The following is a 14929-nucleotide window of genomic DNA, read 5'->3' on the forward strand; positions in this document are numbered from 1 at the left end:
CCACCGGGTGCTGGGCAGGTCCGGCCGACAGGGGCACCGGCCGTGAACTCTTACAGCCTTGGGGGCATCGCTGGGTACACGGGGACCTCGGGAGGCAGCACCTCACAGTGCTTCTCACGTGTCACTGGTCCCACGCACAGACCCAGCCCACCCACTCGTCGGTGTGTGTCTGTGTCCACGCAGCTGGCTCTGGGGACAGTGCAGGTTCACGACCCGCCAGCCTTGGGGTCGGCCAGCGTGGTCCCACAGGAGACGCACAGGACCCTCTCACCCAACGTCACGCAGCCCTCGGCGGCCACTGAGCTGGCGGAGTTGACACTCAGCAGTGACGACAGCATTTGACCAGCGACAGTGCCTTGCGCCAGAGAAGGATGACCCCAAGTCCGAGAAGACCAAGGAGAAGGGGGGAGCCGAGCTGGGCGGCCACCGGCAGCTGACACGAGGGCCAGCGCAGGGCGTCTCTTCAGGTGCTCGGGGGTGAGCGCGGCCTCCACCGCGTCCCTCACCGGCCGGGGCAAGTCCGCCCGCCTGTGACCGGCACAGACAGCACCGCCGCGGGCAGGGCGGGAGGGCGATGCTGCCGCAGGCCCCCGGGCCCCCACGTGGAGGCGATGGCAGGGCTTTCCCTAGAAACTTTTCTTTCAGGCGGCAGAGGCACACCTCACGGGCAGACACAGTCTGCAATGACGGAAACCCACGTGTGGCCGTGAAAAGGGCACCTCGGGCTGAGACACGGGCCCTAGTGCCACCAGTTCCCCTGAGTGAGGCACCGCCTTTCCCCACGGAACCCCGGCCAGATCGGGGGGAACCGGGAAACACGACCAAGAACACTCGGCCGCTCACAGACACGAGGGAGCGCACGGGAACGCTGCCTAGTGGGCGGTTAGGGACTCCGGGCACTTGAACGCCCACGAACCCCGGCATCGCACCGTCTTCCTGGAACCTCACCCCTTTACGCTGACACACGGAGACCCCGGTGCCCGAGCCACCAACCTTCACTGTCCACGCGCCCGCCACGCGCCCAGCACCAGGGCAGGGGCGTGCGGCCTCACCCTCGCTGACCGCACTGCGAGTTTCCACGTCTTTAAATCGATTCTGGTTTTTAAACACTGGAGACACGATTCAGGTTTTATTCAGAAAGTCTGAGGTCTCTGCCTCTGTCCAGCTCAACCCGACCGTCACAGCAGCCACGACCAAGTGGAAAGAAGGGAGCCGCACCTCAAGCCTGCGGATGCCGGGAGGGCCCGCCCCCCCCCCCCCCCCCCCCCCCCCCCGCGACCCTGCGGCCCCCATCCAGGGCACAGAGCTGCGCGGCCGCTCCCCTCCCCCAGGGCCGCTACAGGAGGGGCAGCACAGGACGGTTCTGGTGTTCTCGAAGAAGATTCAAAGATGTAAAATGCATTTCATTTTTATTAAATAATGGAAAGGGCTTCCTCGGCACCACCCACACAGACCCTCGCCTTTACGCACGAAACAAGCCGCGTGGATTCGCACCGGCAGCGGGCAAACAAGCTGCTGCAGCAGACGCTACGTGAGCGGACTCACTCCGGGGGCGGCCGCGCTCGCCGGCCCTCCCGGGGCCTGCAGGGGCCGACAGGCCGCCGGCCTGGGGCCCAGGCCCCGGCCGCCGCGGTGGCACGTCCTCCGACACAGCCCAGAGCGGCGCCCGGTCACCTGGAGGAGCTGCGCTCTTTGCTCACGCAGTCGTCCTGGGAGGCGGTGTCCCCGTTGCCCACCATGCCGCAGGTCCTCCTCTTCTTCCTGCGGTGCGTCGTGCCGTCCCCTTCGGACCCCGACTCGCACTGGACACATGGAGAGACACAGGCACTCAACCCGATGGAGCTGCGGGGGACGGCCGGCACACTGCCCGCCTTCCCCCAAAGCAGAGCGGCTGCCCGAGACCGCCCCAGAGTCCAGCCTGGGCGGCCGCCGCCCTGCACACTGCCGGCTCCTGGAGAACGCGGGTCTCCCGGCAGGCGGCCAGCGCCCTGTGCTGGCCAGTGGCAGGGCCGTCCGGCACCCGCTCTGAGGACGCGTGCGGGCGCTCGGAGACTGCGCCACGGGGCCTCCCTCGGCCCTCGCTGCCCGGGGCAGGAAGGCGAGCACCGCACTTACCCCTCGCGGCACGCGCCCCGCCCCGAGGAAGGGCAGAATGGGGGGGCGGCACCGAGGGAACGGGAGTCCCACCTGCACGGGGCGCAGGGCGTGCTCGCCCCGTGTTAGGGAAGCTTTCAGGGGTCCCTGCATTTGCCGGGTTTCCAGGCTCACGATTGACCCACCCCCGGGGGAAATCCTTGCCCTGGACTTTGTGCTCAGAACGCTCGCAGTCTGGGCGCCCGACACAGCCGTCTGCTGGCTGTGTGGCCCCGGGCCATGCATTACCGAGACCCTCAACTGCTCTTCACCCTCCCCAGGCCACCGCAGTGACCCGCAGACACTAGAGCTACCGGGCGGGCAAAGTCCCTCTGCAGCAGGAGTGGTGAGGCCGGGGCTCGCTGCTTTCTCCTGCCCGCAGGACAGGAGGGCGAGTCGCCCCTGGCGTCTGTGGGGGGGGGGGGGGGGGCGCCCCGGAGGCCTGGCGGGGGAGCAGGCCTCACCTCTGAGTCGGAGTCGGACGAGCTGGAGCTGGAGGAGCTGGACGAGTCGCTGGAGCTGTCCGAGGCGATTCCCGTGGATTCCTGCAGGTCAACGGAGTCCGCCAGGACCGCCAGCTCGGGCCGCTCCTGCTTCAGGATCCTGAGGCACAAGAGACCCTGTTCTCAGCGCTGGGGCCGCAGCGACACCCGCACACGACGCCCGCACACGATCCAGGCTGGGCCGGAGGCCGTCTGTCCCAGAGGCGCCCGGGACCACCGGGCACCCGTTCGGAAGGAGGGCTGCAGGGAGGCGAGGACGCGGATCCGCAGGCTGGGAACCAACGCCCTGCCGCGCCGCGCCGTCAGCTTCCCCAGAGAAAACTAGCTCCACGTGACCCCTGCCGCCGCGAGAGGGCTGGGGCGCGCCTGCCGGGGGGCAGCGTGGCCTTGACTCAGTCTCGGCGTTTCCCCCTGGGGGGGGGGGGGGGATCTGTCATCACGCTCTCCCTGAACTGCTCCTAGCTGATGTTTTTAACCTCCCTATCCACAGCACAGCCTCAGCGGCTGGCGTCGGGCCGGTGAGGCTCTGTCTGTGGGAGGACACGACTAGGTCTGTGAGAAACGAGAAGTGTCCCGTACAGAGAGGGCCCCTCGTCAGGGGTGGGACGGACGGGGCCGTCGGAGGCCGCAGCCCCCTGGGAACTGCGTGGCGCCTGCTGTGACCGAGGACGAGACCCTGCCGCAGGCAGGGCCGTCAGAGCACGCGGCAGCCCGCAGGAGGGAGCACGGGCCTCTCTGCCTGCGAGTCTGGGGAGAAGGGGCCGCCACCCCTGCTGCCCTCTCAGCAGGGGGGCTGAGCTGAACCAGCCGCATCCCTCTCTTACCCCGAGAGCTGGTCCCTCCAGGTCAGGGTTGGGACACAGAGGCACGGGGTGGCTGGGGGTGGCGTGCACTGCCGCTGCCCGTGCTGTATCTGTTCTGTGGATAAACAAAGGAGCTAAGTCTCCAGGGCAGTGACCTCACTCGCAAGAACTGAAGGGAGTAAGTTCAAATGGGAATAAGGCTTCTGGGTAAGGGAAAGAAACACCCAACATAAAACCCGAACAAAATAGCTTCCTTTGCTAGCGCTAGCTCTGGGAGGGGGGAGGATCAAAAGCAAACACCCCTCCCTGCCCAAAAAACGAGAAACAATCCCAATCACAACCACGTTTTGACTGACTGTCTTTGGTCAGCATGCGGCGCCTTCGCCTGTCCCCCGAGGCTGCCGAGCGCCCCGAGAGCCCGCCCCGCTTGGGCTCACGCTCCTGCGCCCGGGGCCCCTGCGGCCCCAGCCCCGGCCGGGCCTGCCTGAGCGCAGCACGTCAGCGTGGCGGTGGGCTCGTTCCGTGTTTTCTCTGCGGCGGACATCGGAGCAAAGCAAGAGAAAGAAGAAAGTGTCTCTCACCTATACCATTTCCTGGACAACTTTGGTCTCCCTCTTACCGTCTTGTGCCACACAACAGGGAAGTTGGTGCTGCTGGCAAAATTCTGGGTGATGGCAATGGTGGTATCGAGATTGAGCACGACGTGCCACCAGCCTCCTGAAATCCAACAAGCGGAGAGTTCAGTGGGGCCGGGCTCCGGACACAGCCACTGTAACACCGACTGCACACCACGTCTAGCGGGAACTCCGGGAGCGGGGGTTCCTAGTCCGGAGGGAGCGCCCCGGGCACGGGCCGCCGCGTGGCCATGCTCCTGATCCCAGAGGCACAAGGGACCTGTCCGTGTCACTGGAGTAGGGCTGTGCCTGCTCGTTTGGGATTATCTACGGCCGAGTTCCTGCTACAGGGGCAGAGGTGTGTCCTCTCCTGCCAGTCCAAATCAGTGACCCAAACCGTAAAGGCAGCAAGTTCTTCAGCCTCTCGCAGGGGAAGGCCCGACCGAAATCCCTTTATTCGCCACATGTGACCTCTCAGAGGCAGCAAGTGTGGGGCCGAGTCACTGCCACTAGGCTCCCAGTCACTATATTTCCTGACCCGACCCACCCAGTGCCACATTGTATCAAAACCCCAACCTCCGGAGATTACAGAAGACACTAGGTAAACGCTAAGAGTAAAAATGAGTAGAACTTTATACGCAGAAAGTTTACCAACAGTCACTATATATTTAGGTGATGAGGAGGGTGGCAGTCCGGAGGGGTCTCTTGGACTCGCTTTATAGGTAGTTCTGCTCCAAAACGACAATCGCTAACTTCAAGGAAAGACCCCGTTTCAGCTCATCTATACCTGGTACAAAGACAGTCTCTCCTGGTTTCTGCAAGATTTCCAGGGGTTTGAATTCAGGTGGCCAGGTGGGAAGCTGTGTCCGGGGATAAATGACGTTGAACCAGGTAATAGCTTCATCTTGCTGGTTTCCCCCTTCTTCTCGGGTCACCTTGATGAGTTCCCGGGGTGTGCTGGTGGGGAAAAGACACCAGCGCTTGTGGCCCTGAACCAAGGCATTCCAGGCGCTGGTTCCCAGGGGGTCGATGTGGATTCCGGTTCCGGAGCGTGGGGGCCCCATCACGAACCACCTGAAGGACAGACAGACCCAAGGCGGGAAGAGAGATTAAACTACACACACACACAGCACAAAATAAACTTTATACACTGCACTGTTATCTCTGTTCCAAAGACTACACGCATTTTAGGACACAAAAACGCCGAGTGAATTGTGTGTGGACTGATCCCTAACGGAGAGGAAGAAAAATCACTGGTGTGCCAGCACCTGACTCAAAAAAGGCAGCTGACGGAGCGCGCCCACAGGTGCTGCTGCAGAGGACACTGCGACGGCGCCTCACCTGTAAGGGGGCCGGCGTTTCTCGCCTGCGTACTGGAAAAGGTCGTCAGTGAAGAACTTGGGCACCTTGTAGTCTTCCAGAAGTTTCCTTCTCTTGGGATGTTCACCGTAGCTGCTGTCAAAAATGTACAGGGGGCTGTCATCTCGCGTGCTCTCCATGTACTCGATGTAGTATTTCATCTTCATCTTCACGGAGTAGCCGTCGTTGTCCTCCCCACACTTGAACTTCTGGTTCCGGTACTTCCTTTTCAGGCGTTCCAGCGTCCACTTCTCCTGCGCAGACCAGCCCTCTTGGGCGCTGAGCAGAACCACCGGCTTGTAAGGTCTTTCATATCGCTCCACAAATTCTTCCACCGACAGCTGTAGTGCGTCTGCCCTCTCCACATTATCCTGAGGGAGTCAGAAAAGACCTATCCAGTTAAAAAAAAAATCAAGCAAATAAGGGTGTCCCCAGGGCCAGTTAACAATGACATATCTAAAAAGGTAGCTTTTTGTTCCGGCTTCTAAGGGTTTGGCTGGGGGGCGGGGGAAGGACCTGCGTGAGTGCGAGCACGTTGTAGCGTGAGCCACCGCATCATGGGTGGCTTCGAATCTCCCAGCTTTGTGGCCTTTGACAGCCACGTCCCCGAGGGCCTCGCCGTCCAAGGAGATCAAGGGGCAACAAGAGCTCTCTGAGGGCGCCAAACGCGTGAGAGTCCAGTTGCCCGGGCAGGGGAGAAAGGAGACACTCCCCGGAATCATGGTCCCGATGACCCCGACCTCCGCCAGGTGCGGCTGAGCCCATCGGAAGCCCGGGGTTCCGCGCTCGGGGCCGGTGGACTGTGCCCCGGCAGAGGTGCGCGACCGCCCGGGGACGCACGCGCCCGGCCCACGATCCCCGCACGCTCACCACCACCGCCGCCGGGTTCAGCGAGAAGCTCTCGTAGTAGTTGTGCCGGGTCCAGTCCAGCGAGTCCTTCAGCTCCGGGCGCGCACTCCGCTTGGCTTCGCGGATCCGCTTCTTGCTCTTGTGGTTCATCCTGCGGGGGTCACCAGCTGGTTCCGCGACGACCTCGGCGCAGCTCGCTTCCGGCCACCAACGCGCCCCTTCCCGGCCCAGGCGGCGGCCGCTCTTAAACGCCCTACGCCTTTAAAGCCTCCTTCCAGAATATTCACTCCCCAACCACCTCCCGGCCTTCGGGTTGGGCTTGCGGCTGCCGTCCTCCCCGCCCCCCGGCCTCTCCCGGTCGGCCATTGGCCTCGGCGCCTCCAGGGCCCGCCTTCACAGACGCCGGCTTTCTGCCATGTTGGGAAGGTCCGGCCTGCCCCGGAGCCGTCGCACTGCGGCCGGCCCCGTACGCCTGCTTCCGGTCACGTCACGTCCGGCAGCGCGCAGCGTTTCCGCAGCCCACTTCCGCTGGCGCGCCGCGCGGCCGCCAGTTCTCTCTGTGTCACGTAGCTGGCTTCGGCTCTGTTCTCCGCGTGCTGTCACTCCGTCGCCCGACGGGTGCTGTCCCCCACTCTTGGCGTAGGGCTTTAGGGGCCCGAGGGGCCCCGCGCAGGGCCACGTGGTGCCGGGGAAGCGGCCCCTGTGCGCCCAGGGGCCCCGCGCGGGCAGCCTGGCCGCGCGGCGCCGTCCGCTGCTGCCGACCCTCCCGGGGGCCACCGACTCTCCTCTGGGCGGCCGTGGTCTCCGAGGTCACGTGGTCCTCGCCCAGCGCTTTCGGTTCTCGGAAGAGCCGGGAGCGGAGGGGGCGGTGCTGGAGGTCTGCGTCCCGCAGGTGCGTGCAGCTGCACCCGCGGGAAAGGGTCTCGAGTCCTGCACGCCCTACCTGTCTCAGGAGCAGTTCCAGCCTATCTGGGCGGGGGGTGGCGGGGGGGGGGGGTGTCGTCCGCGGCTTCCTGCCTTGGGATGAAGCCTTTGGAGTATTACCTGTCTTTCAGTAAGGAATATGGGGACCTTGCCAGGAAGGGAGCCTCTCCACACCGAATATTCCTGCCAGGAAAATGGAATTCTGGATACCTAGTATTGCCTTTGATCTTCTTGAAAGGCTTCTTAGTTAATCTTTGCCTGGGACCGGGGGTTCTAACCCTCTCTGCCCAAGCAAAGTTTTTGGGTTGGTACTCACGTCTTCCGTTCAGCTCACGGTTGCCCCCAAACTCAAAATTGTGCTTTCCATGCGTCCGGTTCTCAAAGCACGTTCACGCTGTAGTGTTTCATTTCATTTTAACGGCCGCCTGTGGCGTAGATCTTAGTAATAACAGTTTAAAGGTGAGAGACAGCTCCAGTGGGACCCATTTCTGATAGTTTCTAATGCCTTCACCTTGAAGTACCCGTTTGGATTTCTTCCCAAATTCGGGGAGTGAAGATCCTCCCTGCGAGAAGAGAGGCCTCTTTTATCTGCGCGGCCCACTCTGCTCAGAAACCCTTCACTGCCCTCCTGGCTGCCGTCTGCCAGGGGAGGCGTTTTTCTCTCGTACGCATGCCGCCCCGCCTGCGGTTAGAACAGTAGCTCACATAATTCTGGGCACTAATATTCTTGTTGACTGGGTTAAGTTCAGACCTTAGTTCCTTCACCTTTTGATATTTTATTACTTCAGTCCCCTTCCTACCACCCCACTAGGGGCACCCTTTGTGAAAACAGACTTCCGGTTTAATCATTGCTAACCGTATGCTTATTGCGTGCTTGGTACTGGATTAAGTGGTTTGCATTGAATTTTCCTAACCACAGTATGAGATTGTATTTTGCAATTGAGGAGACTAAAGCACAGACTTCAGTGACTTGAGTGAGGTCGCACACCTAGTACATCGCAGATCTGGAGTTCGAGCTCCAGCAGGCGCGTGAGGGAGTTGTGAGCGGCGCTGGCTTGCCTCGCTCAATACCGCACCCTCACGACTCTGCGCCTGTCCAAAGGCTTTGTGAACCTGCCCGCCCTCTTAACCCCTTCCGCGCTCAGGTCCACTCAACCTCTTCTAGGAGGTCTCCTAGGACCGTATTGCTTCCATTTGCATACCAAGTTATGCTTGTGCTTAAAACCCTCCAGTGTCATCTTGCGTTTAAAAGCTAAAAGTATAATAAAAAATAATAAAAAGCTAGACTTCCTGCGGCCTGTAAGACCCCCTAGGTCTGGTCCTTGCCTTCCCTGTGACCTCTGCGTGCTCTGCAAAGCCCTGCCTCTGACCCCTAGGCTGGGCTCTCGGTTGTCCAGCAAGAGGCGTCAGTTCCTGCTTTGAGGCCTTTGTCTGAATCATCCTTTCTCCCTATATAGGGCAGCCACCCTGTGGCTACTGTACCCCGCACCCCGGGCCACCCCCTACCCCCCCACCCCCAGTACTCTGACATCACCGTTTTATTGTGTTGATAGCATTCTCACAAGCCAAAAATAACTTTATTTGCTTGCTTGTTGCCTGTCTCTCCCTAGTAGGATACACAGGCTCCATGAGAGTTACATCTTCAGCCTAGAATAGCTACTGAGCCACTGAGTCTCTAAATAAATGCCCATTGAATAAGGAGTGAAGAGGGCTTGTTACCACAGGGTATTGCAGTTTCATACCCTCCCATAGGGTGTGAACTGGGGAGTCCTTTTGGAATGGGTGTCCGTGCCAGGCACCCAGCCATGGTGTAAGCAAGCATTCCGATTCCAGCACGAGTTGTTGACGATACACAAACATCCTTTTCAGGTCCTGCACCTCCAGTATGGCATGTACGTCTGGCCCTGTGCTGTGGTGCTGGCCCAGTACCTGTGGTTCCACAGAAGATCTCTACCAGGCAAGGCTCTCTTAGAGGTAAACGTGCCCTCCAAGTTTCAAAAAACTACTCGGATTTAAGTCCACATGCTATTCGCTGTTGGTAAATACAGCGTGGGGTAAAGGTAGGTTTACAGTTCTCTGCAACATGTATTCTTGTATTATAATTTTCCATACAAACAGAGCCTTCGTTTGCTCCACACTGTATTTTTATTTAAAAAACTTTTTGTTGACACTATTACAGATGTCCACCCTTCCCTCCCGTTCCCCCACTTTGTCCCCCTCCACTCAGCCCCCAGCCCCCCGTTTTTAAAATCAAGAGTAACTCGGCCAACTTGTAAGGTGTGTGAGTGGAGAACAAATTTTACATTTGTAAAGTGTTTTTAAAAAAAAGGAATGGCCCAAGACTAACTTGGGACTTGGAGAAACCACCTTTGGTTGTTGGCAGAGGTGGTAACTTTGCTTAAACTTAAAGGTTAAACACAAACCAGAAGCTTAAGAACACCTGATTTTTGCTAAACCTATAAATGAAGGGCAGAGGTGGTGTTTGGGCATACTTCTGTCCCCAAATGCTGGCAATCGTCAGGCATTCAGAAAAGATGGAGAATCTGTGCCCATCCTCCAACTGGAAAATGGGCAGCTTGTTTCAGTGTTAATACAAAGGCAGTCCTTGGTCTTGGTCTTTATTGTAATGAGGGCCTTTTGAGGCCCAGATGGGAAATCCCTTCTGTAGGAAGCCACACTGTGGACCTGTCAGTCTTCTGTTCACTAAAACCGGTTAAAATCAGTCCTGCCCTGGCTGGTGGGCTCGGCGGGTTGGGCAGTGTTGTTTGGGCCAAAAGCTCCTGTTTGATTCCAGGTTGGGGCACGTGCCTGGGTTTTGGGCCAGGTCACCAGACATGGATGTTTGTCTCCCTCCCCATCCCTTCCCTTCTGAAAAGATCTTAAAAGATATAGTACCAACTGGCTGTGCATGTTAAGTCAGTCACGCAGAGCTTCTGGAGACCCCGTGCCCTAGGAAAACGACAGGCAAGTGTCCCAGACTCCTTTTCTGGGCTTGTCGGCAATGACATGGCCAGATACTCGTGGAGGCTGGAAGCACGATCAGTTGCAGAGTACTGGGCTGTGCGGGGACTAGGGCTGCCCTTTGACCCCATTAAGGGTAGTCCCAACTCTTGCCTTAAACAGAGAGCCCAAGCATCCTACAGCTTAAGGCATTTTTTAAAAATGGGGAACTATCTGCAGAGACCCAACTTTTTTGCATTCCTAGGCCAACTTCGCAATGTCTTTTCCCCTTTCCAGATTGGAGCTGGAGTGAGCCTTCCCGGAGTTGTAGCTGCGAAGTGCGGTGCAGAAGTGATCCTGTCGGACAGCTGCGAGCTGCCGCACTGTCTGGAAGTCTGTCGGCAAAGCTGCCGACTGAATAGCCTGCCCCAGGTGCGTGTCGTAGGACTAACGTGGGGCCACCTGTCACAGGACCTCCTGGCTTTGCCACCGCAAGACATTATTCTCGCATCTGACGTGTTCTTTGAACCAGAAGGTAAACCTTTTTTTGCTCAGCAGTGAATTTGACCCGAGTTACAATGTAAGTAGAAATCTATTAATAAGCCCTTTCTTCCCAGATTTTGAAGACATTTTAACTACAGTTTACTTTTTGATGCAGAAGAACCCTAAGGTCCAATTGTGGTCTACTTACCAGGTGAGAAGGTAAGCCCTGTTAGTACTGGTTCACTCAGTTTTTATTCAGTTGAATTAAACCTTCCTAATGCAATGCCAAAGGATAAAATGGAAAATGCAGCTGAAGCAAAACAGGAAAATCGTAACCTTTAAAAACTATTTTTCCTCAGTGCTGACTGGTCACTTGAAGCTTTGCTCTACAAGTGGGATATGAAATGCATCCACATTCCTCTGGCGTCTTTTGATGCAGACAGAGACGACATAGCAGACTCTGCCCTCCCAGGAAGACATACCATTGAAATGCTGGTCATCTCCTTTGCCAAGGACAGGCTCTGAACTACACCCACAAGCTGTTTTGGGACAGTGCTGGGACCCGGACCACTCCGGCCTCTTGGACAGTGCGAGCAGCGGGCCCAAACATGGTCTAGCTGTTTGTTGGCCTTAGATCGCGGTGGGTCACCTGGGCAACACCCATGGCTGCCATAGCCATGAAACAAATTAAAACACTTATTAAGGAAAGGACTCCGATTGTTCCTGAGTTATTAAAACAGGGCATCATTTAGGTGATGAGAAAGGAGTACCCCTGGACTCAAAAGTGCTACCTTAGGGCATTGGTTTCAGGGAAGGTGGGTTCTGAACTGGCATTTCCACTTTAAAAAAGTCAGCCAAACATTTTATTCTCATACGATAGTAACATTCACAGAAAATTGCACAGGTCTTTCAAATAAAGGGAGGAAAAAAGACAGACATATTCTGGAAAAGCTAACACCAAGAAAATGTTTTAATTAAACTATAGAAACAATGGTTATAGTACAGAATATTTATGAGCAAAAAAGATACACCATGTTTTAAGTACTTACAAAGTTACAAACCATTTGCTTCCTTAACATTTTTCATATTTTAAGTTCATACATGAAGATGATCATTTTTACCATTTGGTGGAGTGGGGGTAGGAAAAAAAGGTGTATTTATCACCAGCTAGATGTGCTCACTGTATGCTCCGTAATTTATATGCAAGGCCCGGGTGACTGGAAGTGCAGTTGTCAGGCATTTAATAAACTGGACAGCCATTTGTTTCTGCACGACAAGGCATCTTTACACAGGAGCAACCGGGAGAAAACAGGAAACAGCCAAGCACTCTGCACTGCAACACGCCACCTTAACAGCTAACCAGCATTACTCAACTGCTACACAACTGCGCCTAGTGCACAAAAATACACAAGAGAAGAGATTAGAATTGTGTTTGGTAAACAATCCTTTCAAAAAAAAAAAAATAAGCAAGTCTTTTCACCTGAAGTCTTTATACAAATTTGGGTTCAGATTACCATTTAGATCTGTAGATAAGTAACATACACAAACAAATTTACACCAGGTTTGTAGGTTTTTAATTCTAAGGAATGAAGGCAATGCTGAGTCAATCTCTTGACAGCTTTAGGCTGTGCGTAATGGCTGCATGTTTCCTTAAAAGTCAGGAGGCCACAAATTTGGTTTACCAATCTGTTTAATTCCAAACAAAAAAAGTCAGCACTATATAAACAAAAAAGAAATTTTACCTCAAATATCCAAGCCAATAATGAAATCTGAAGTTCGTTCACCTCACTAAATTACAAGAAATTTGAATAACAGCAACAAAATGGCACATAAAATGAAGCTTGCCACCTGAGGCCAAGCTTGAAACAAGTAAAAAGTTAGACAAAATGTTACAAAATAACCTTTTCAATAGCCAGTTGCTTGTTCCAAGGACTCCGTGATGGGCTGAGCATGTGGTCCTTCTCCCCAGGGCGTCTGTCACGCTGCTTGTCGCCACATCTAGGTGTGAAGAGAAGCAAGTTCAGTGGACACGCCAGCACTGGGCCGCGCACAGGGCTTCAGCCTGGGCTGGTACTTACTAAGTAAGGCTCCGGGGAAACGAGCGGTTACAGAAAGGTTCCACCCGGCCGTTCTCACAATTTCTTAAAGGCCCAAATTAGGAAATGCTCACAAAGGCTACCACCAGCATTTACAAGTTTGTGCTTTCTTGGCCAAATAACCAAGGTGAAAAATATTAAGGGGGAAAAAAGGAAAAAGAAAAGGAAAAAAAAAAAAAAAAAAAAAAAAAAAAAAAAAGGGCTGTGTCCAAATATCCAAACAAAACAACGTGAAATCAGAAAAACCAGTCTATGTTTCAAGATAAATTTAGTTTTCAAACAAAACTTTTGGCGATTGAGAACAATGCTTTAACATCTGAGCTACTCAGGGCCCTTCCTTTTAAAAAATAGGACCAAACAATTTGAGTTAAAGACACACTATCCTTTCCCCACCCGGTGCAATACCTGCAAACTTTTTTGGGTTCCAAAGTTCATCGCTTCGTTTTGCGATTCGTTCGCCACATCCGCTAGCATAGTGTATCCCGGCCAGCCCAACACGAGTTGGACTGACAGCCTTCTCTAAGAGGATAGTGCATCTTTAACGTTTAAAGACAAACCTGCTCCAATACACGCCCACAGAAACTGGTCCCTGGAGGATCAGCCAAATCAGTTAAAATCTGCAATACTGGCCAATATTCTTTTATCAAACAGGAGACCGCAGCTTTAAAGGGGAAAATGCAGACGTTGGATAAAAACAGCAAGAAATAGTCATTTTCATTAATAGGTCTCAAACAGTTTACGAAACAGCCACAAACATCTCAGCTTTAAACACATCCTTCCTGCAGACCCCTCTTCAGAATCACTCCCAAAGCCGCGCTGGCGCAGGGCCGCACCCCCGCCGTCGGGGGCGCTTTTCCACCAACGTGGGCCAGAAACGCTACTCCACACCCCAGCTCTCAGTGCGGGCCATGCGCCTCGGGTCCCCGCGGACATTACCGTTTGCTCACGAGGACACCGCTCCTTCCTCCTCCGGAGACTTGGGGGGGCTCTTGGAGCGCGACCTGGACTTGGACTCCCTCTTGGACACGGGCGGCGGACTCCTGGACCGGGACCGGGACCGGGACCGCGAGCGAGATCTGGAGACCGAGGACGACTTGGACTTGGATCTTCGCGCCGACCTGGACTTGGAGGTTGACCGCGATCTCGAGCGGGTGCGGGACCGAGACTTGGAGCGGCTGTAGCGGGATCGACTCCGGGACCTGGACCGGCTCCGGCTCCGCGATCGGCTGCGGCGGCGCCGCCGCGGGCTGCGGGCGGAAACGGCAGACGTCAGGGCCCCGCGATCGGCCGCGCCCCGCCCGCCCTCCCGCCCGCCATTATCTCGCCGCCAGGCGCCATTTCCCCGGCCGCGCGCCGGGGCCGCCCGGGCCCGGAGAGGCCTGCCCGCCGCCGCGGCCGGGTGGGCCGCAGGACCGCGGCGAGCGGGCGAGGGGCCGCGGGCCCGGCCCGCCACCACGTGTCCCCCAGAACCTTTGTGAGTCAGCTCGGGGCCCCTCCCCATTTACCTGCGGCTCCGGCGTCCGTAGCCGCCACCCCCGTACCTGCGGGGTGGCGGTCCCCGGCGGCTGTGGTGCGAGTCGGGCGGACGGCCGTAGCGCGCCATCTGCACCCGCAGCTCGCGCCCATCCAGGACGGCCCCGTCCATGGCGTCCATGGCGTCCTCGGCGTCGCGCTTGTCGTGGAAGCGGACGAAGGCGAAGCCGCGGGACTCCTTGGTGTAGCGGTCCCGCGGGATGTACACGTCGCCGACGCGCCCGTACTTCTCGAAGACGCGCCTCAGCGTGTCCGGCGAGGTGCGGTAGGTCAGGTTGTCCACCTTGAGGGAGGTCATGCCCTCCACATCGGGAGGCGGGCGGCCGTAACTCATGGCTCGGGAGAGGCGGCCGGGCCCTGAGACTGCGCGCCTACAAAGTAACGCCCTGGGCGGGCCCGCGCGTTCGGCCGAGGCGGCGGCGGCTCCCCCACACTAGCTCGGCTGCACGCCGCGCCTCCCCTCCGGCGGTTGGCTTCCTCGTGGAAACGTTTCTTAAAGTCCAACAGACGGCTACGGCGGCCTACTCCCGCAGCACACAGGCGACTGGGCAGGCGGCCAAGCCCAGCGCGTATTTATAGTCCTCCCCACAAAATGGCGCCCGCGCCACCCACAAATGAATCCTCAGATTGGCTGGCCCCGCAACGTCCCCGCTGCGTGCCCCGCCTCTTTCTGGCGCGCCTGCGCAGAGCCG

The 14929-nt window shown here is 57.1% G+C and overlaps 3 protein-coding genes across 14 annotated transcripts; 1 reads left to right on the forward strand and 2 right to left on the reverse strand.

The window, feature by feature from the left end:
- Positions 1 to 1393: 1393 nt before the first annotated feature.
- JMJD6 (jumonji domain containing 6, arginine demethylase and lysine hydroxylase) lies at positions 1394 to 6711 on the reverse strand. 6 transcript variants are annotated; one of them, XM_036034178.1, is made up of 7 exons: positions 6283 to 6708; positions 5395 to 5783; positions 4841 to 5127; positions 4059 to 4156; positions 3461 to 3549; positions 2598 to 2736; positions 1394 to 1802 (listed from the first exon to the last, which is right to left on the reverse strand). In XM_036034178.1, exons 1-7 carry the CDS (start codon positions 6409 to 6411, stop codon positions 1671 to 1673), a joined length of 1263 nt encoding a protein of 420 aa, XP_035890071.1. In that variant the 5' UTR covers positions 6412 to 6708; the 3' UTR covers positions 1394 to 1670. The 6 variants fall into 6 exon arrangements, 5 of the variants coding, with proteins under 5 accessions (XP_035890071.1, XP_028377372.1, XP_035890073.1 ...); XR_004904965.1 differs by having other exon boundaries at positions 1668 to 1802; positions 3461 to 3554; positions 4021 to 4156; positions 6283 to 6703; XM_028521571.2 differs by lacking the exon at positions 3461 to 3549 and having other exon boundaries at positions 4021 to 4156; positions 6283 to 6702.
- A 308-nt stretch (positions 6712 to 7019) lies between these two features.
- On the forward strand, positions 7020 to 12071 carry METTL23 (methyltransferase like 23). Of its 2 annotated transcripts, XM_028520877.2 has the most exons (5): positions 7020 to 7153; positions 9055 to 9159; positions 10423 to 10660; positions 10743 to 10827; positions 10968 to 12071. In XM_028520877.2, exons 2-5 carry the CDS (start codon positions 9076 to 9078, stop codon positions 11131 to 11133), a joined length of 573 nt encoding a protein of 190 aa, XP_028376678.1. In that variant the 5' UTR covers positions 7020 to 7153; positions 9055 to 9075; the 3' UTR covers positions 11134 to 12071. The 2 variants fall into 2 exon arrangements, with proteins under 2 accessions (XP_028376678.1, XP_028376677.1); XM_028520876.2 differs by lacking the exon at positions 7020 to 7153 and having other exon boundaries at positions 9071 to 9142.
- On the reverse strand, positions 11561 to 14817 carry SRSF2 (serine and arginine rich splicing factor 2). Of its 6 annotated transcripts, XR_004904970.1 has the most exons (5): positions 14210 to 14817; positions 13641 to 13951; positions 13262 to 13365; positions 12510 to 12606; positions 11561 to 11998 (listed from the first exon to the last, which is right to left on the reverse strand). XR_004904970.1 is itself a non-coding variant. In XM_036034193.1 (3 exons), the coding sequence occupies exons 1-2, from the start codon at positions 14569 to 14571 to the stop codon at positions 13648 to 13650; spliced, it is 666 nt and encodes a 221-aa protein (XP_035890086.1). In that variant the 5' UTR covers positions 14572 to 14817; the 3' UTR covers positions 11561 to 13365; positions 13641 to 13647. The 6 variants fall into 6 exon arrangements, 2 of the variants coding, with proteins under 2 accessions (XP_035890086.1, XP_035890085.1); XR_004904967.1 differs by having other exon boundaries at positions 11561 to 12606; XR_004904969.1 differs by having other exon boundaries at positions 12510 to 13365.
- Between the last annotated feature and the right edge of the window lie 112 nt (positions 14818 to 14929).

Source organism: Phyllostomus discolor, chromosome 8 (assembly GCF_004126475.2).
Source record: "Phyllostomus discolor isolate MPI-MPIP mPhyDis1 chromosome 8, mPhyDis1.pri.v3, whole genome shotgun sequence".
Taxonomy (NCBI): domain Eukaryota; kingdom Metazoa; phylum Chordata; class Mammalia; order Chiroptera; family Phyllostomidae; genus Phyllostomus; species Phyllostomus discolor.